At 38.6% G+C, this 22,380-nt stretch overlaps 1 protein-coding gene across 2 annotated transcripts in view; it reads right to left on the reverse strand.

Annotated features, from left to right (window-relative positions):
• The window catches only part of GRM8 (glutamate metabotropic receptor 8), an 801,552-nt gene that overhangs the window by 452,559 nt on the left and 326,613 nt on the right, over positions 1-22,380 (reverse strand). For both annotated transcript variants that reach the window (XM_007982809.3, XM_073009318.1), the window contains exons 4-6: positions 5,357-5,492; positions 4,771-4,925; positions 3,458-3,595 (exon numbers count right to left, since the gene is read on the reverse strand). In XM_007982809.3, the coding sequence (XP_007981000.1) occupies positions 3,458-3,595; positions 4,771-4,925; positions 5,357-5,492 (429 nt within the window). The remainder of the gene's footprint in view (positions 1-3,457; positions 3,596-4,770; positions 4,926-5,356; positions 5,493-22,380) is intronic.

Here is a 22,380-nt window from a genome sequence, read left to right on the forward strand (position 1 = left end):
TTCCATGATCCCTTGACATGTATCATCCTCTCCAAGAAGCTGGACCTTTTTACTGCTGTTCAAGTACCTCCACGTCATGCCCTACTCTATGCCTTTGTCCTGCTCCCTCCCCCTTTCCTCTCATCTTGGATGTCTTTCCCAAATCCTTCTTGTCATCAAATACTCATCTCCTCCACAGAGCTTTGGAATTTACAATGTTAACTTACACACATTTTCTGAACTTCCCTAATTATCTATATCCAAATTTAGTATTTAATCATAGAACTCTCCTGTCTGATTACATATATGTTTGTGTGTACCTTTTTTCCCTCAATCAAATCACATGATTTAAAGGTAACACTGGTCTTTAATGCCTCTCCTTAAAGTTTCCATCAAGATCCTACTCTGCATTTAATCTCTTTCACTAGTTATCCCTTCTCTTTTCTTTTTTTGAAAACATGCTTAAATGTGCCCTATCCTGAAGAAATCTCCTCAATTCTCAAGCTCTCCCACCATATCTACTTTCTTTACCTCAGAACTTCTTGAAACAGCATCCCTTCCTCCACTTCAATTCTGTTCTCTCTCAACCCCTCCAATTTGGTTACCCAGGCACACCCTTCTCTCTCAGCCACAGATCCCTGCAGCACTGAATCCTCATGCACCGTCTTTCTCCTGGAGACTGGGACAAGCTTGACTCCCGGATCATCTCCTTCCCCCAAGCCCAGCATTCTCTGTGTTCTTTCCTGGTTCCTGCCCTTGAATTCTCAGTCATCACTCCTCATCTTTCCTCAGTCTCCCATGGCAATTGCATCTCTGCTTTTGTCTTTAACTTCGAAATCTCCAAGATTCCCTAATCTCAAATTTTAGTGAACTCTCTGTGGGGTCCCAGACCTTATGCTGCCACCTGCTGGCCAGTTCCACGGGGCTATCTCAGAACAAAATTCAAGTTTATTCCCAAATACCTAACCATTCTATTTACTTTATTTTTCCTCTGCTAACTAATCACATCACCAGTTTCCTAGACCTCCCTGATAGAGGTTTAACATCAGCATCCTCCATGACTTAACGATCTTCGCCCCCAGCATCAACCACTCAGCGGGTACTATAAATACAACGCTATCTACCAGAGCGTCTGTCCTCTGTGTTGCATCCCTACCTAGCTCTTTTTTTTTTTTTCGTGACCCAGTCTCACTCTGTTGCCCAGGCTGGAGTGCAGTGGCGCGATCTCGGTTCACTGCAACCTCCACCTCCCAGGTTCAAGCAATTCTCCTGCCTCAGCCTCCCAAGCAGCTGAGACTACAGGCGCCCGCCACCATGCCAGGCTAATTTTTTTGTATTTTTAGTAGAGACGGGCTTTCATCGTGTTGCCCAGGCTGGTCTCGAACTCCTGAGCTCAGGCAATCCGCCCACCTCGGCCTCCCAAAGTGCTGGGATTACAGGCGTGCACCACCGTGCCCGGCCCCTAGTTAGCTCTTCTTAGACCATGACAGCCTGTCCCCAGCATACTGGATGAGATCTCACTGACCTGCCTCCATTTTCTCCCCTGAACCCCAATCCTCCTGACACTTCTGCCAGGCAAATCTTCTAGAACCAAGTGTCTGAGCAATTCTCTAAATGAAGAGCCTCAAGACATTGTGTCCTACTGGTAGAATAAAGCCCAAATTCCTCAACTCTGGAACTTCTAGAAAGAACTTCAAGGCCGTGCATGACCTGGCTGCAGACTATCACCATAGCCTCGGCTGTCATCACGCTTCCTCTCGCGATATTCACTCTGGCTCCAACCTCCCTGAACTATTTTTTTTCCCCCTGTACTTTGAACAAAAGAGCCTTACTCTGGCGCCAGAGCTTGTCATGCACTCCTGTCATATCTTTACACAGCTGACCACTTCTTGTCATTCAGGTCTTATCTCAAATGTCACCTCCTCTGGCAAAGCATACTCGGACCACACAATCTAATTACCTTCCTCCTCCTAGTACCCAGGTGAGTCTTTCACAGTTAATCTGCTGTATTTCTTCTAAGTACATCTCAGCATCTGAACACATCTGTTCATTCATGTTTATTATGGAGTGTCCGTCTCCGCACACTCAAATGTAAGCCGCATGCGCATGAATATTGCCTTTCTTCACTCAACCCAGCTCCTGGAAAAGTGCCTGGCACACGGAAGCCTGAAATCAGATTCCTCCACAGCGTGGCACCCATTTCCACCTCCTTATTCTGTCTCTGTTTATATGTCTGTGCTAGCTTTTAGCACATTACATCTTTTATTTGAACAGCTATTTCCAAAGAAAGTGAGGAGGAGGGAAAGGAGGACATATCAAAGTCTGGGGGTGGCGGGGTAGGAGAAGGAATGAATCATTTCTGAAACACACATTCAAGTTGTGTAGTTTTCAGTGTAAAGGATTTGTGCATTTTTGTTAAAATTGACCCTTATGTTGCATGCTTTTGATACTGCTATAAGAAGTATTCTTTAAATTTCATTTTCTATGTGCTAGTTTCTAATATATGTATTAAAAATGAATGTTTATATTGACCTCATAGCTGTAACCTTGCTAAATTTACTACTCAGTTCTAGGTAACTTTTAAAATTATGTGGTTTTGGGCCAGGCACAGTGGCTCATGCCTGTAATCCCAGCACTTTGGGAGGCCGAGGTGGGCAGATCACAAGGTCAGGAGTTTGAGACCAGCCTGGCCAATATGGTGAAACCCCATCTCTACTAAAAATACAAAAATTAGCCGGGCATAGTGGCACACGCCTATAGTCCCAGCTAGTCAGGAGGCTGAGGCAGGAGAATCGCTTGAAACCAGAAGGCGAAGGGTGCGGTGAGCCAAGATTGCACCACTGCACTCTACTCCAGCCTAGGTGAAAGAGCAAAACTCCATCTCAAAAAAAAAAAAAAAAAACGCAATTTTTCTTATGTGCACAATCATCTGAAAATATAGTTTTAATCATATATTCAAAAATGCTTATTCAATATCATTATTATTTTTAAGCACAAGCTATGGAAAGTAAGGCATCAAAAAATCATGCATGTTTTGGGATAGCTACTATGCAGGATTTAAGAAAATAATAGTATTATAGGGGACAGCGATTAAAATAGTTGAAAAATACTGTCTTATAGCAACTTATTATGATACATATTACATTTTGAACTCTTGGAGAGCAATACCATGTCTTGTTTATTTGTCTGTATTCCAGCAAACCTAATAAAGTACATTTTCCAAAGTAGACAATAAATGTTTTCCAGATACCCCAGTACTATATGCATGGTATATGTTCAATAAAATCTTGCTGATCGATTGAAAGAACCAATAAACAAATTTAAGTTTGTTGAATGATCAGTGTATGCTCAGCCCTGCTGAGACACTATAACAAGAAGACTCACAAAAAAATAGAAAATATACTCATTGTTATCCATAAACATCATTTATCAGGTAATGCTGAAACAAATGCACCACAGAAAACATTTGAGTGGTTACCTGTGCATTTCTTTATATGACTGTTCCTTTTCCCATGTGATCCTAACTTGCAGCCAAAATTCTCCTCCCAAAATTCTGCAAACCACACATTTCTTCGATTGTTGGCAAGAGTTCGGCTTCTAAAGTATCGATCAAATCCTATTTCAAAGGAGAAAGGTAAGATTTTAATATTCTTTCAAAAGTAAATATTGTCAGAACTTTCGAATGGACATTATATTGTAATCACTGCATGAAAAGAAACACACACACACACACACACACACACACACACACAGACACATAACAAATGAGAGAAAGCCAGTAGCCCATAAACAAGGCTTCTCTTATGGCAAAAGCCAAGAAGGGTCAATGGACAATCCCCCCGCACCATCACCACTACTCAAGCTCCTGGATCTATGAATAAGTACAACAGGAAAGCCTGGTATCAGTGTCCTTCTTATACCCTCCCCTACTCTACTTCTCCCAGAGGCAGGAACCAGTGACTTCATGCTGAATCCTGAGTACTCAGAACCCAACTTAAACTTCCCTCATTCTTTCCTCTTTCCTAGCAGGGATCAATGTTCCAGACTTTCCTGTGTTTCCACATACTTCAAAATTTTTCTCTCCTGTATGTTCTGTTTTCAGCTAATTCAATAAAGCAATCATGTTAATGTCATCTTATGGAGTCATGGGTAAGAGAACTCAAGTGTCAGTTTGCTCAGGTAACCACTTTATTGAAGGGAGATCCCCTGGAAATAATGCCTTACTCCAAAGGATAATGTTAAAAGTGGGAATTTCAGTTACTGTCAAACTGATTGGAAAATATGTTTAGAAGATAGACTGCCTCTCAGGATGCTCCAAGTCTTTCCTGTTGCATTTATTTATGCATAGGATAGGCCCAGCATCATATATTCATTTTCTATAAATCAAGCATCTTCCCTCCAACAACGCTATGACTACCATAAATGCCCATGAAAATAAGCAAACTCAAATTCAAAGTGCAATTACTAACATAATCGAAGTAACTGACTATGGCCTTTTTCTTAAAAAAAAATCTAATGGGGACTCTTTCCTAAATACACATACGCACTATATAAATATAATAAATATGTGTGTATATATATAATACGTGTGTGTGTGTGTGTGTGTATATATATATATTTATGCATGTGCATGCTGGTTTAAATACTGGTCTTGACAATTCTGCCACCAAAGCTAAAATTTATATCAAGTCATCAGTAATGAGCGCATTTCCTCATATTACGATACTCCAATTTTGCCTTTGAGTTTAGATCCAACTGCAATGAAACAAATTCTCTATGGTGCATTCTTACCATCAATTGATGTTCGTTTGGGCAAAATTGTCACAGCCCCTTCTGCAATCTCCTCTTGCTGATAGACAGGTGCTATTTTGGATCCCCAACTATCTGAGCCAATCCAGAGAAAATGCCCACTTTGGTTTAGTTTTTTTGCTGCTTCCAATATCCTCCTATAGGAATAAAAATAAATAATGCATATCACATGTATTAAAAGTACCACAATTATGAATATTACAAGAACAGCTTTGGGAAGTTGTATACACTCAGTAGGTCACCGTTTAACAATTAAGATGATCATTCTAACTGCCCACGTCTTATCATCTCCTAAAGGCAATATAGCAGAGACTAACTCCAACACATGTTAATTAGCCTTATCCTTAACCTCATTCACACCATTCTGTCTATCACCCTTGTTTGTCTTATCTCATTCAGTCCCCAAGTTTTACTCTGTAGGTATTTCAGATTTACAAACTACGAGGCAGCAGAAGGCAGTCTGTTATTGGAAGGGAATTACAAGCTTTTATGTTGAACATGAAATATGTTAGAAAGAGGATATGGGACACAGATCTGACCCTACATACAGAAGAAAAGTAATCAGCACCTGATGTCATCCTCATTGGCAAACATAATCACTGCTCGAGCATTAGGTGTTTCTAGCAGGCGTTTGATAATTTTTTCAAATTCTCCAGGTCTTGGTTCACGTGGGATTTTCTGTGACTGAGCAATGCAAACACCACCTATTTAAAACAAAAAAAAAAAGGCGGGGGGAGGGGGTGATTCAGGAAGAGCATTTATTTAGCAAACTCAATTAGCTGCTTTATAAAAGCACATAATTCTGTATGAATATTATTTCTCAAAATATGTGTCAGTCTCACCTATTAAGAGCAATTGTGTTTGTTTGCATTATAATATATTCACCAAATAAATGGCAATAATTATTAATCAGACATGGGTTTCTTTCCCAAAATTTAAACATTATTTTTGTGGATATATCTAAGAAAACCAAGATGTATAAGACGTGTGATGAGAGTCAAAAGGTGGAAAGAGGAAGGGCTGTTTTGATTTATGCAACATAAGCCAAAGGACAAGTGACAGAATTAATAAAAGTATGAGTATGTCTTATAGTTGAGACCCTTATTAAGTAGCAAGGTCCTTTTGCTACTTTAATTTACTAGTAGACTTCTCTTAAAGTTAATTTCATTGTATAGCTAATAGAACTGCAGCAAGATCCTCACGCATCCGCATAAAAATGTCTTATGTGACAAGTGTTCTTCAAGACTATGTAAGACACAGGCAAACCCCAAAGATGCCAACTCTTGATTGACACACATCTCCACTATGAAAATGGCAGAAATACCATCTCATTTTCACTGTAAATAAAAAGAAAGAACCCTTATTTTGGCCTCTCTTTCTTAGGCAATGAGGGACAAAAGAGAAAAGCATAGAAAAGATCTCTGCCTCTGGGCTGGGGTAGGAGGAGAAGAAAGAGGTTCCCCCAACTGCAGTGAAACAGAGAGAGAACATTCTGAAACTAGATGAGAAAGCAATATTAGCAATAGGTTTCAATTGCATTATGGTATAAACAGTATTTTTTTAAGTCAGCTAAGAATTAAATCACCATTTATAGCATTGCTTCAGTAGGCAAAGGCATTTTTACTTCCAAACAATTGACAATGCACTCACTCATCCAACTGTTATTAGATGCCATTATACTCTATGCACTGGGCTCAACACTGGAAATGCATAGTCTAATCCAGGAGTTACCATCTAGACTGGGAAATAGGCATTTGAATAAGTTACCATGGAATAGATAATAAAGTATATAATTAATAGGATATTCAATATAATCAGAACACAGAAGAAGGAGTAACTAAAGTGCTTGTGAGAGCTGAATTTTAAAGAGCAAATATACATCCATGTGGGGACAAAGTGGAACATGTCTGGTGGAGGCCAAAGTATGTAAAAACCTAGCACAATCATGGCCTATGGTAGAGACTGGCTGGGTCTGAAGTTGGAAACAATGACCAGGTCCAGCTTGAGAATGGCTTTGTTAGACGTGCCAAATTCTGTAGTCTGAATGCTAATATGTTAAAACTTAATCCCCAGTGTGAAAGTATTAGGAGATGGGACTGTTGGTAGGTGACTAGGTCATGAAAGTAGAGTCCTTATGAATGGGATTAGTGTCCTTATAAGAAAGACTCCAGAGATATTTCTTGCACCATCTGCCATGTGAAGACACAGCAAAAAGACACTGAACCAGGAAGAGGGCCCTCATCAGCTCTTGACCATGCTGGCACCTTGATCTCAGACCTTCAGCCTCCAGAACTGTAAAAATAAATTACTATTGATTAAGTCATCAGTATATGATAATTTTTATTTTTATTTTTTTAGATATGGGAGTGTCACTCTCACCCAGGCTGGAGTGCAGTGACCAGATCATAGCTCACTGTAGCCTCAAAGCCCGAGGCTCCAGTGATTTGCCCACCTCATTCTCCAGAGTAACTAGGATTACAGGCACATGCCACCAAAACCGCACCAGTCTCCTATAATAATTTATTATGGCAGCCCAAAGAGACTAAGACATCAAAAAACTTGGACTTTATTCTGAAAACAAGGGGAATCCATTAGGTTCATCAGCAGAAGAAGTATGTGCTAAGCTTTATGCTTTAGGTAGACTTTCAAAGAAGAAAAGTCTGGTAGCCAAATGACAGATTTCCAGGCCGCTGTGATCAAACCTAATACGTACAGCAGATGTATGACTAACTAGTGCTAGCACATAAAACTATTTTTCTTATAAGTTAGAGAACATTCAAAATTATGCCTGTAATAGCAGGACTCTTAGTAACCTTACAATACACATTCCAGGGGTGGGAATTGTCCATAATACACAGATTGGGCTGTGTCACTGCCTGCAGTTAGCTAGTCTACTGATATACCACTACTAGTTGTGATAATTGATTCATTCCTTCAGTAAATATTTCTTGAGTGCCCAGTATCTGCCAGATATTGTGTGGGTCCTATGGACACAATGGTGAATAAAAGAAATTCTCTAAGTTCACAGAATTCAGAAATATTATGGGTAAATCAGGCTTAATGCAAAATAAAAAAGAAGAAGAAGAAGAGAAAAAGAAGGGAGAGGAGAAAGAAGAGGAGCAGGAGGAGGAGGAGAAAGAGGAAGAGGAAGGAGGAGGAGGAGAAAGAGGAGGAGGAGGGAGTGGAGGAGGAGGAAATGGAAGGAGGAGAAGGAGATGGAGGAGGAAGAAGAAGAGAAAAAAGGAGGAAGAAGAGGAAGAAGAAAGAGGAGGAAGGAGGAGGAGGAAGGAGGAGGAGAAGAAGGAGGAAGCAGAAGCAGAAGCAGCAGAAGCAGAAGAAGAAATAATACATAATTATAAATTATAATGAGCCCTGTGAGGAAGAGCAAATGAATTTAATTTAGACTAAGGACTGCTCAGGGAAAGCCACCCTAAAGTGGTGTAATATAGTCGAGATCAAAAGGATAAGAGCATGGGAAAGGCCAGGAAAGGGCCAATGGAGTCAATGAATGAGGGCGAGAGGGGTGGGCAACAAAAATGAGATGGAGATAAGGGTCAGATTGCAAGGGCCTGTGGAAGACTAGGAATAATTAAATGCTTAACTTTCTCACTAAATGTTTCTATTTCTTCGATCTTTGAGTGGCCCGTAAGAATATGTCTCATGTATGAGCATTGCACTCCATGGAAGAAAAACAGATGAGGATCGCTGATACAGAGTGCAGCCTGAAGTGGGATGGACAGGAGGCAATGAACCCAGCCAGGAGGTATTGGAATAAGCAGTGGGAAATGATGACTGAGCCAGTGCTACTGGTGCTGGGGAGGAGCAGCTGGAGCTAAGGCAGAATCTCTGAGTTCGAGTCAATGGAGCTTTTTACTGATCTGATGTAAGTAGTGAAGCAATGGGAAACCACGAAGTATGACTCCAAGGATTTGGTCTTTGTGACCAGTTATGTGACGGTATCATTAAACAAGCGGGAAATCCAGGAGGATAAGGAGGAGAAAATAATGATTTTGATTGGAGGCAAGTTGTCTTCAAAGTATGCATGGAATGTCAAACTGAAAAAGTGAATCTGGAGCTAAAGAGAGAGAAGGGAAATGTAATACTTTTGTCAGGGGCTGATAGGTTAAGTAACTGAAGTGTTGTGGGGCAAAGAAGTCACTGAGAGAGAATATTTAAATCAGCAATAGAAAAGGTGAATTATAGAACTCTGAAAAAAATCACCAGGTTTGGAGGAGGAAAGGAGTGATTACATATTTTGAGAAAACTTTTGGAATGAAGTCTAGAGGTAAGTTGAAGACTATGTATAATTTCTTTAAAATGCAAACAAACAAACCTCTGTGAGTGGAAACATTAGGTAACTGCAAAAATGTAACACGAAGTAACACTCTCCAGGGAACAATATCTGTTTCAAAAGATGACTGCCCTTTTAATTAAATTGCCATGATTACTTAAGCATCCCATTAAAGGCATGTTATATGCTGAGTATCATTCTGAGACTGTTACTGACTCTGTAGCCATAAAAAATTAAGTTCTGAAAATTTTTATTATTACTGTTTCAGAAGAAGCAAACAAGCAATCCAAACATAGTTTAGTCTGAATTCATTGATTTATTTATTCACGATGGACCTATTAAACACTTTTGTTTGCAAAGAGCTGAGTTCGCTGAGTTGAATTTTAACATAGCTTAAATCCATTTCACTTTTTACTATTCCCATACCACACCTCATATCTTTCAACCTGGTCAGTTTGTATTTTCCTGGAAAGAGGCACTGGAGTATTACTCTATTTAAGCTGAACAAATGCTTGTAGAGAACCTGTTCCACATGGCATTGTGCTGTTTGGTGCCTGTAGATATTTTATTAAAGTGTAGATTGATTATTTATCAAATGATTATAGTTAGAAGACTGGGATTATTTCCTGAACCCTGATACCCATTCACACTTTCTTTCTTCATATCAGTCAAAAAGTCAGAGAGCTAATCTATTCGTAAGCACTCATGGTCTACTATGATTCAGGAGTTACAGACAAAGACTGCCAGTCCTCAGCAGTTATGATATAATTGAATGACAATACGTACACATAAGAAACGTCAGACAAGGGTGTAAATTAGGTAACACAGATAACGGCATAAGATATACCACAGTTCAGTCATAAATGACAAATAGGTCATCCCCTAAAATAGTCCTATGACTTCATAAGAGGAAGGGGTCATTACATACTGTTAGAATTTGGTTTTAAAAATCCAGTGAAATTCAAAGATTCAGATCTCATCAAAGATACATTTTCCATACAATACTCCACATCCATTGCTTGACTTTTTAAAGAGACTCTGTCTTGATTTAAATTCCTGGGGTGGGTGGGTGGAAGAGAAGTTGCCCTTCATCAAATAATTTATCCACCACATCTACTCTTCCATGTCTCACTCTGAAAGATTACTAATTGTGTACAATTCAAGGGACATTAACTTTCCTATTCTGCAGGGGTGTTCCTGTTCTATAATTTTTAAAGCTTAATACTGACAGGGAAAATGTTATATTAAGGAATTTATAATTGGCTGTTTTCTAAAATTTCCAGCTAGTTTCCTTGAAGCCTGTGTGTTTTTTTTTCCTTCTGGTTACTTAACAATAATTTAAAGATCATTTATTGAATTTAACACTTCATGTATACTTTACAATACACATGATCACTCCTTTCCAGTCTCATTTACTCAATGACACCATCTCTATTCCTAATGGCAGAACTTGAAGGTTTGTATCATGACCATCTTTCTGATAAGGAAAATGAGAAACAGGGGTACCAACAGCTTGCAAGATACTGAAATCCAGGTTCAAAACCAGATTTGTCTGCCTCTACGTCTAGATTTCTTCCATCATCTTGCCCATCTACAGTTGACTATACCTGTGGCTTAATGGTTTAGTGACTGCAAATGATTGATGCATAAGATAAAACAAATTTAAAGACTTGTTTTTTAAAACCCTGCCAGTTGTCCCTTGTAAATCTAATTGACAGCTACATAAATACAGTCCTTCTGTTGAGTAATAAGAGCTTAATTAAGATACTTGGAATTCATGCAGATTATAGAAGTGACTTAAAGGTCTCCAGCATATAGCCAGTCTACCCTCCAAAATTCCCAGTTGTTTCTGTTGATGCGTGTTCTCAGGGAGACTTTTCTGAGGTTCTTGTCTCCCACTTCTTTTGTACTGCAGCAATCATAATAATTTTAATTTTACTTTTTTTTTTGTTACTTCTTTTTCCTTTTCTTCTTCAATTAGAAATCTATGAGTATTGAACCTTGTCTTTCAAATTTATCAGTATACCCCAACACGTATCGCTGTGTTTGGTACATAGACTTCAACAAATATTTGTTGAATGAATAAATGCAAGACTTGTGGTAGTTACTTCTAGGATAGAGAAATAGAAATGAGACAGTCCTGCTTTCAAAGACTTCTCCATCAAGTAGGGGAACAAATAGCTATATGTAAATATATGTTTAAAAGTAGATGTCATTAAAAGAAGTAAAAAAATATATACATATGGGCCATGACTATTCAGAGGAAGTTGTCACTGAAATGGGATCTGCCTCCCAAAATAGTTTCTATTAGGTTGCCATGAATTAGATACTACCTAGGCCTTAGTGTATTCATCTGTAGAGCGGCATTAGAATTTCCTCATATTGATACTAGGGCAAATTTGTAAACAATGCCATTTCAGAATTTTTACCTCTGTAGAAGGCTGAGACTTGTGGGTGAGTGGTCAGGTGAATCAGATATGAGAGATAAAAGGCTTGTATGTATTGATTTGCTAGTGCAGAGAGATGGTGGAATGAGAATGAAAATAGATTTGTCAGAAGATCTGAGGGTGGCCCCATGTAATCTTGAAAAGTCTCTCATTTCTCAGTTTCTTCATCTCTGTAATGAGGTTCATAATAACTATCTCTCAGGTATACTGTGAGAATTCATTTATAAAGGGTAAATTCCTATGCCAATGTGACACATTATTATCAGTGTTAATAACAGTAATAATCATAACCAGACAAGAATTATCACCAACACTGAGAGAGACTTGATATTCAGCCCTAAAACACGGGTTTTTCAACAGATCATATTTTTGAACCCTTCACCATTTTATGTGTATCAAATATCCTAAATTCTGAAAAGTGATCCTTGCTCATTTGCCTGTGCCAATAGATGAAATGACTAGGTTTCACTGTTGATTTCATTGTTGATTACAATGTGATGGGGCAATTTTAAGGTGAGAGAATGGGAACAGTTATTATATTCTTCTCTCATCCCCCAGTTCCTACCTCCAAGAATTAATTCTCCTTTCAAATGGATTCCATAAGTAGTAAAGATTTGGCACGAATATCTGAGTTGAAATTAGAATTTAATTCTTTAATAAAATGGTTAAAACTATTAAAATATTAATGGTGCCAACTGGGTTAAGCAAAAGTTATTATGGAAACAAGCACATGTTCTGTTTCATTCAAACATTTGTGCTACCTTTTTAAAAGGTTGGAATCTAATATGTTGAGATAATACTGTTGGACTCTCCTAGAAGTAGATCTCAGAAGGAGTTTGAAATGCACAAAATTTGCTCTTGGCATCTACCTGATGGAGGGCTCCGGGGAAGCAGAGAAATCCAGGCAGAGAAATCCAGCTGGCTATGGCCCAGTGACAGGCTGCTGACACCACAAGCTCTGAGGCTAGAATGGCCCTCAGAGTTGCTTTAAAACAGGCCACAAAGGCCAGGCCATTATACCTCCACATCAATCAATGTGATGATTCATTTTATGCATCAGTTTGACTGGGCCACAGGCTGCCCACATAGCTGGTTAAACATTATTTCTAGGTGTGTCTGTGAGGTTGTTTTCAGAAAAGATTGGCTGGAGTGGCGGCTCATGCCTGTAATCCCAGCACTTTGGGAGGCTGAGGCGGGCGGATCACGAGGTCAGGAGGCCGAGACCATCCTGGCTAACATGGTAAATCCCCGTCTCTACTAAAAATACCAAAGAAATTAGCCAGGAGTGGTGGTGGGTGCCTGTAGTCCCAGCTACTCAGGAGACTGAGGCAGGAGAATGACGTGAACCCAGGAGGCAGAGCTTGTAGTGAGCCGAGATGGCACCCCTGCACTCCAGCCTGGGCAACTGAGCGAGACTCCATCTCAAAAACAAGAAAAAAAAAAAAGAGAAAAGATTAGCACTTGAATTAGTGGATTGAATAAAGCAGATTACCTTCTCCAACGCAAGGTGGGATCATTGAGGGTCTAAATGGAACAAAAATGTAGACCAAGGTTGAATGAACTCAGCCTGATTGCTTGAGCTGGGACATTGATCTTCTCCTGCCCTCAGTGCCTCTGGCTCTCCCGCATTCAAACTACACCACTGGCTTTCTTGGGTCTCCAATTTGCAGACAGTAGATTGTGAAACTTTTCAGGCTCCATAATTGTGTGAGCCAGTATCTGACATCAAATCCTTTTGGTTCTGTTTCTCTGGAGAACCCTGACCAATACAATGAGTCATCAGATCTGGGCCACTCTGGAAGAGGGGAAGGTGACCCTGGGCAAGGCCTCTAGCCAGGGCAGTCCCTCACGGGGTTCAGAGCTGAAGGCTGCCTGTCTATAGCATTCCCAGAAATAGGAATAACAGGTCCTGCACTGATGGGATCCTGAAGGTCAATTCACCATATGTACATTAGTGTTAATAATGTATAATTGAAATGTATACAAAAATGAAGATACCATTTTTCTGAAACAATAGCATACTATTGTTTGCCTTATAAGGCAAATAATTAATAGAATGTTATTGTTTAATGTTAAAACTCCCTTTCAGAGACATCTTGGTGCACAAAGAAAGGCAATCTATACAAATGGTAGAAAACTGGAATTGTAGCCAGCAAAAATAGGAGAAATAGGACCTTTCTGGTATTTCAATAAAGAAGTTTTATTAAAACAATCTAAAAGCATAAAGAACTATGTTTTTAGTTGTTGCTCATTTATAAGACAAAAATCTCTATTAATAATAGAGCAGGAGAAAAATAAAACAAGAAACAATGTCACAGCACCAAGTTCCAACTGTGATGGAAATTGAGGATTAACTTATTGGGATGAAATTACTTACAAAGCTCTGTATAGAATACTAAGTGTGCTTTTTAAAAAAAACAACATGAGTACAGTATTATCAGTATCTCAAGTTGGTTCACAATTTCCATCAAATTAAATTCTACATAAATCAACTTAAGTCTCTGGTTATACAATTTGTTAGAGCCACATGGCAGACTTTGGTTTTGGAGTACAAATAAGCCAACAAAATTACCATTTTATCAATTGTTAAAGAGAATGACTAGAATATTGGTTAAAAATGATTAGACTTACAGTTTGCCCATAAGAATTTTGCCTAGAATTAAACATTTTTTGATCTAATAAAAATGTGATACAGCCCATCCACCATTATTTATTTCTTATGAACATGCCTTCAGATAATAGCAATGAGCAAAACAAAATAACCAGGTGTTTTTTTTAAGGCAACAGAAACATATAAGCTATCTACCCTAAATATCCTTAGCATCATTTATATTTCCATCTTTCTGAAGACATAAGTAAACTAACAATTTGACCTAAAGTAATTGATCCTTTAGTGGTAGTTGAGTAAAAATTGTTCTATGGTTTAAATAAGTGTAATCACGCCTCCTGTAACAATATTTTCACCTCCTCATGTGGTGTAAAACTGGGACTTAGCAGGAAAGTGCACAACATGAAACTGTAAGTTTATCAGCTTAAAGTGTACTTTGCAAAAGGGAAGATTTATCTCGCACATCACTGTAAAGAAAAAGTGTTATCTCTAACAACATGGATTTAAAGAGCAAAACTGCACTTATATTTATGTTCATTTTCTCTTTCTCACTTTCAAACATTTTATACTTTTTCCTCTATCAAATGCCATGTGGAATCTTAAAGGGATTCTGAAAAGCAATGCAATGAAGGAATGATACAGAAGAGGCATGCACTACCATGCATGGGGAAATAAAGACAATCGACTATGCAATGGGACTGCAACAGAAGCAGACACTTCTCAAAAGAAGACATACAGGTGGCTAACAAACACATGAAAAAAAGTGCTCAACATCACTGGTCACAGAGAAATGCAAGTCAAAACCACAATGAGACATCATCTACACCAGTCAGAATGACTATTATTAAAAGTCAAAAAATAACATCTTGATGAAGCTACAGAGAAAAAGGAGCACTTACACACTGTTGGTGGGAATGTAAATTAGTTCAGCCACTGTGGAAAGCAGTGTGAAGATTTCTCAAAGAACCAACAACAGAACTACCATTCAACTCAGCCACCCCATTACTTGCTATCTACCCAAAGGAAAAGAAATTGTTCTACCAAAAAGACACATGCACCTGTGTATTCCTCATAGCACTATTACAGTAGCAAAGATGTGGAATCAACCTAGGTGCCCATCAGCAGTGGACCGGATAAAGAAAATGTGGTAGATATACACTGTGTAATGCTATACAGTCATAAAAAAGAATGAAATCTTGTCCTTTGCAGCAACGTGGATGCAGCTAGAGGCCATAATCCTAAGCAAATTAATGCAGAAACAGAAAACAAAATACTTCATGTTCTTACTTGTAAGTGTGAGCTAAATCTTGGTACACACAGACATAAAGATGGGAACAATAGACACTGGGAACTCCAAAAGGATGGAGGGAGTGGGGCAAGGGCTGAAAACTTCCTATTGGGTACTATGTTCATCATCTGGGTGATAGGATCAACAGAAACCCAATCCTCAGCATCACACAATATACTCTTGTAACAAACCTGCACATGTACCCCCCCAAATCTACAATAAAAATAGATACTTTAAAAAAATAAAATCATAATTAAAAAGTAAAGAAAGGACCTTGGCACAGAGAGCCCCTTTCCTGCTGTCTGCAGATGTACTCTGAGAGAGATGCTGTGATCTGGAGGTGGATTGGGTCTAGGAAGGTTCACGCTGGGCTCTCACTCAGACACAACTCACCACAGATCTGGAGGTCTGCTCAGAGGAACAGAGGAGTCTCATCTCTGGGGTCAAACTTCCTAGGTCCAAATCCTGACCCTTCTCTTCTTAGCTATGTGAGACTGGGTAAGTGAGGTGGCTTCTTTGTACCTCTGTCCCTCATCTGAAGATTGAGAGGATGCCACCAAAATGGGCTTTGTGAAGAGACTCGATAGACACTCAACACATTATGTTTTTCTCAGAAAACACCTGTTAGTTGTAAATTGTTTAAAATCAAAATCAACAGCCCCCACACAGAAACAGTGACTGTCTTTCTCAAGTGATATTCACCTGCATTATTTCTAGAAGCCTCAAATTTTGTTCCCCAAGTATACACAGAATCACATCTCATACTAGAGATTCCTCAAGGGGGATATAGAGTCAGGTGCAGAAAGCTGCATAGTTAGAAGAAAAACTTACGCTCACCACAATAGAAAGGAATGTCTGATATGTTGCCTCTTCTTACCTCTTCCTTTGAATTAGAAATGTCTAAGGAGACATGGGTATAGGAACTTGGAAACATTCAGAGAAACAAAGAAAGAAATATAAAAGAAGAGAACCAGGAAGGGGAAAGGGGAGAAGAGAAATGGTGTCGGAGGAGAATGAAAGAGAACAAGAGTAGAAAGAGGAGAGCTGAGAGAGAACAACCAGTCCAGAGGTATCTATGGAACTGGGCAGAAAAGGAATTCTCTGTAGGGTCAAAAAAGCAATTGCGAGGTGAGGAACAATTGGAGAAGGAGCACTTGACTAGGTTTAAATGAATTTCGTTAATGTGTTATGTGCATTTGTATTTTTTTGGATTATTTTTGGTGAGTGATTTGTGATCTTTATTTTGTTCTGTCTGTTTATTTGTTTTTGCCATTTCAAATTAGGTTCCCAGATTCTGGAGCGAAAAATATGACAGGAAAATTTCAGAAGAGAAAACTAACTCCCTCTAAATGCTCAAATGACCAATATGAACAGACTCTTGGACATAATTTCCAGCCCATTGCCTGGAAAAACCATTTCAACAAAGACAATATTGAAATCAAAGTGAGAACTGTTTAAATTTCTTACCTGTTCTGGACTTAACAAAAAAACAGCATTAGACTTTGAATTAAGCCCATTACAGAATTAATAATTTCATTACAGAATTGTACCAATTAAACACTCCAGTGTATCTCTAAGTCTAGTGAAGCCTGATATCTGTGAACACTCACTGGATGTGTGACAAATACATGAATAAATGAGAAGCCACTGTTTCCTGATATAGTGAAATTATCTAATAAATAGATAAGCATATCCATGTTTTAAAACCACCATCATTCAGAAAAAGGCAAAGTATCTTGGTATCTGTGTTATATGTGTGCATATCATAAAGTCATTTCCAAGTCATAAAGGTATTTCCAAATACCTTCTGCAGATAGGACATTCTCAACAGTACATCAACAGCAGCTATTACAGCTTGTAATCTATGTGCACTGTTCTACTCAGCACCAAGTAATATCTGATTCTATTTATCAGCATTACCTGTGTTTTGCTATGTATTAGCTTTCAAACAGTGCCCTCACTGTCTTTGCTCAAAGCAGTATTTTCAACAGATACAAGGACTGAGATTCTCAATTTAAGAAACAAGAAACTGATAGCAGAAAAGTCATTATTATTTTAGTCAAATAACCCTTCTGAGCAAGGGTTGTACAATGACCAATGTATGGCAGTAACCAAACTATGAAATGAACTTCAGAGAACAAACATCAGCACCCAAAGCATTTAAAAACTCAGTCTTTCAAGGAAATGCAAGTAACATGTAGTGTTTCCCTAGGTAATGCAAGATCGTTCCCTACAGGAGGATTTGATCCATGTGCTTAGTACATAAAAAGGTTAAAAATGCAGTTATGTTTTTAACTTTTTGGATCCTACTAAAAAGAAAGGATCGTGAATAGATATGTTTTAGATAGCAAGCCATCTAACATTTTCTTGGGCTCCAGGGACAATCCTACCCCGGCCTCCCAGGTAGCTAGGACTACAGGTGCGTGCCACCATGCCCAGCTAATGTTTTTGTTTTTTGTGGATATAGGGGTCTTGCCATGTTGGCCAGCTGGTCTCAAACTCCTGGCCTCAAGCAATACTACTGCTTCTGCCTCACAAAGTGCTGGGATTACAGGTGGGAGTCACCATGCCCAGCATAATTCTTTGAAGAACTCTTGTCAAAATACATTTTGGACTAGATTTTATTCAAAATAGAAGACAATTAGTAGCTTGAGAGGCAAGAACCTCCTCCAATCACACACACACACACACACACACCCACACCCACACACAATTCTATTACCTTTTCCTTAATGAAAGATCTACTTTTAGAACAAATAGAAAATAATAATATATTTGAACAGAAAAACACTATTTCACTAATGTTTTAATATCTAATTTCAGCCTCATAATATCCTAATGCTATCAGGTTAGTAGCATAAACATTTTAAATTTCTTTTTACATGGAAAAAACTGTCCCCAAGATCACATGGCTATTGAGAAGTCAAATGCAAACCTTGTGAACCTAATCCTAATAGCGAATAATTACCGCACTTTGCTGTTATCTCTCAATAATTGTCTCCTTGCATTAGGTTGCCTCAACGTACATAATTAAATACAACATCAACAGGTAAGGTGGTATATTCAAAATGTGAACTTCAAAGTTTTACATCATCAAGGCTGCATAGTTTAGATAAATGTTTTTTGGTCTGGTTCAAGTTGGACAGAAATTTCATTGACTGACATCCTCTCAAAAGAGCCTATTGTAAGCTATTTTCTCCATAAACCCGGGTCTGCCTGTCATCCCTCATGGAGCATTAGCTGAGCTCTTGCTACACGCTGAGCTCTCTGTTAGAATCTGGAGTTATACGAATGAACAAGAAAACACAGTCCCTCATCTTCAGGAGATAACAGTAAACAACACAATATGTAAACAGATATTACAATTTGATGTGAGAAATGCTATAATATAGGGCAGCCTAGGGACAAAAGACCAAGAAAATGGAACTTGGCAACTGTAAGTAAGATTCACTGGCTCTTGCCAGCGACCTTGGAATTACGCAGTCAGAAAAGCAAAAGAACAGTTGTATGATACACTGATACGCGTCAGAATCAACAAGTCAGAAAGCATTTCAGAAGTGAGATTATGCTTGATTCAGCCAGCCAAAAAGCAGCAAAATCTATTTCTAATGGATACTACCAGTCCACAGAGATGCATATTTCCTTTGACAGTGTTGTCATTAAATATGATGTAATAAACACCCTGTTTTCTGTACAAAAAGATTTAATCTCACTTTTCCACAATAAGAAGCAGATAACTCATGTTACTGTAGAAGGAATACAGAAAAAAAAAATAAGTTAACCAAATGACCACTGGAAGAGGAAACAAGAACACATCAATCCTAAGAATGAAGGATTTCAGCTGGACTCAGTAAAATGTAATCACAACTAATCAAACAGCTATCTACAAGGCTTTATTTTAATGTTAAAACACATCAGAACTTGTGAGAATAGGTTTTTAAAAATTTATTCCTATTATTGGAAATTCTGAAAATGTGCAAGCCAGGTCAATATTGCATAATTTAAAGATGCACTTTCAAACAATCTTTTACTGAAACCAAAAACATCTACATTCTCAGTGTTATAGGAAATAGAGCAGGTGTTTTATAACATTCTGCATTAAATGGTATTGTTTATCTAAGGGGGTTCTTAGAAAAGAACATTAAGCTTTCAACAATCCCAACATCATCCAAGAGCAAAAATGAAAACCGATCAGAACTGCAAATGACAAAAGGATAACAATTTGTTACTTCATAAATTTCTGTGATATAATTTCTACAATTTCCATTCATGCAGTGACTTCCAGATAAAACTTATTCTCCTTGCAAACGCATTATAGCTTAACCATATATAACATGTAAATATCTACAAATGAAAAGAAGCTTAGCTTGTTAAAAAAAAAAATCCTGGAATATAAACAGAGTAACAGAAGCACTCATTCAAGTTCACTTATGGTATGCTATCCTCTTCTCATCCCTGCAGTGGAGCACACCTATGTTCCCTCTGCATGACCCTGGGCAAGATGTGTAACTTTGCGGCTATCAGTTCCTTCATTTGTAAAAAGAAGCGTGCTTGACAGGATGATCTCAAGATGCCTTTGGATTTCAACATTTTGTGTTTCTATGAATATACCACATAGCTGCCTCCCATGAGTACTGTGAATTATGTAAGTTCTAATATGGGAATAGAACATCATGTAAAATACAATAAATTGCTTTTTGAAAAGCCTACAGGAGATGAACTAGAGGGTACATCAGAAAACTTTTCCAATTCAAAATTATAAATCCTGACTTCACAAGTCAAAGCATGACTGGGGATCTTACAAACTTATATTTTTTGTAAGAGTATGGGAGCCTTGGTCAGGTGCTAGGGGATTGATGACCAGTTCATTGGAGCACTATAGTTCTCTTGTCAGTTCAAAAAAAAAAATGGAAGGAGTGTGGGGGATAGACTGAAGATGAAGACAACAATGGCTTCCATTTTACTATTCAATAATAGCCTCGCTTTTCCTCTCCTCATCCACTTCTCGCTCCTATTTAATGATGCTGCTCAACTTTCCCTTTCTCTCCCTTCCTTTTCCTTCTTTTACTCTGTCTTTCCCATTTTAAAAACCTGAAAATGGAGATGAGTCACCTGATACAGCACCCTTTCAAGTACTTCTGTCCTGTTACCCTGAGACTCACTAATAGCAGCAGCAAAAAAGAAAAGAAAAAAAAAAAAAAGACTGTTGCATGGCCGGGCCTCTTGTTGAGCATGGAAAATAGAACACATTCATTTACCTCCATGTTATGAACTGAATGTCTGTATACCCATAAAATTGACATGTTGAAGCCCTACCCCTCTGATGTGATAGTATTACCTTTAGGAGATAATGAGGTTTAGATGAAGTCATGAGAGTAAGATTCCCACATGGGATTAGTGTCCTTAATAGAAGAGGAAAGATCAGGCTGATCGATCTCTCTCTCTCTCTCCGTCTCTCTCTCTCTCTCTCTGTCTCCATTCACCATGTGAGAACACAGTGAGAAGGCCATCACCTGCAAGTCAGGAAGACAGCCTTCACCAAGAACCCAACCAGGCTAACGTCCTAGTCTCAGACTCTGCAGCCTCCAGAATTGTGATAAATAAATGTCTCTTGTTTAAGCCCCTCAGTTTATGGTATTTTGATTTGGCAACCTGAGCTAAGACACTCTAATTCCTCCAAATACCCAACTAAGTTGTCTAGTATAAAAAAAGTGGGGAAAAGAGGAGAGAAATACCATCAATGTTTTGAAAGCTGAAAAGCAGATGATTACCAAGTTGCAATTGACTTACCAGAATAGAAAAAGCTCAGTGAGAGCCCACAAGGAGTGAGACTGGGGCAGAGGCCAACAGAAACAAAGCTGGTGTTCCACTTAACATGATGAAGGCCCTGGAGTGGAGGTACCAGAGACTCCAGAAGGTGGGGTTGAAAATGGATTTGGTTGAAAATCTCTCAAGTCCCTTCCCTCAACTCTAGTCCCTCTGCACAGAAGATCGGAGAGTCATTTTCTGTAGAGGATGAACTCAGGGACATCAAACACAGTTAAAGACATAGTGAGTTTCTATAGAACAAAAGTCTGCACACTGAATAGATAGTCCCTTGTCCCCTCTCCCTGTTTAGCATCCAGACTGCAGTAGCCTAACTTACCTCCACCCACCAACCCCTGCCCCCACTAAACCCCATACAGAAAAGTGGAAGAGTCTTCTCTGGAGAATCTGGCCCAAGGGTGATGACATACTGATACTCATCTATGGATGTCTCCCAGCTAAATGACCAGTTCTACCTGCTCAAGCTAAAGTAAAGCCCACTGGCCAATGACTTTGTCCTCGCTTCCAGGGCTCACAAACACCATGTCAGCACCTCACTCTTAATTTCACAGCAGACATTTGAGAGGAGCCTCTACTGTGAAAGTCAGAAACCAAAACAAACAGAAGAGATACACTCAAAGGACATAGAAATAAGACATATATAGATAACTTCAAGAATATTAATATCCTCAGAGAAAAGAAGTGTGTCCATGCAACAAGAATAGGAGGCTAAAAGTAGAAACATTCAGAGGGCAAGAAAGAGCTCCTAGAAATGAAAAAGGAAAAGATAGATAGAAATATCTCAACAGATTAGGTATAAGAGCAAGTTGAGAAAATATTTCAGAAAGTAAAACAAATGAAAATGATCATAAAATTAGAGAATTCATTCAAGAGGCTTAACTTTCCAATTTTGAAATCCCCAAAAGAGAAAATAAAGAGAGACCATTACCAAAGAAAAATTTAATAATATTTCTGAGAACTGAAGGACAAGAATTTTTGGATTGAAAATACTTACAAAATGCCAGCAAAATGAAAAGGGAAGGAAGGGGAGGGAACAAAACCCTGTATGAAGGAACATTAACACAAAATTTTAAAACACTCATGAGTAAAAGATTACAGCAAAGGATTAAGGCTCACAATGGTTTCAGGATTT

This window comes from Chlorocebus sabaeus, chromosome 21 (assembly GCF_047675955.1).
Source record: "Chlorocebus sabaeus isolate Y175 chromosome 21, mChlSab1.0.hap1, whole genome shotgun sequence".
Classification (NCBI taxonomy): Eukaryota; Metazoa; Chordata; class Mammalia; order Primates; family Cercopithecidae; genus Chlorocebus; species Chlorocebus sabaeus.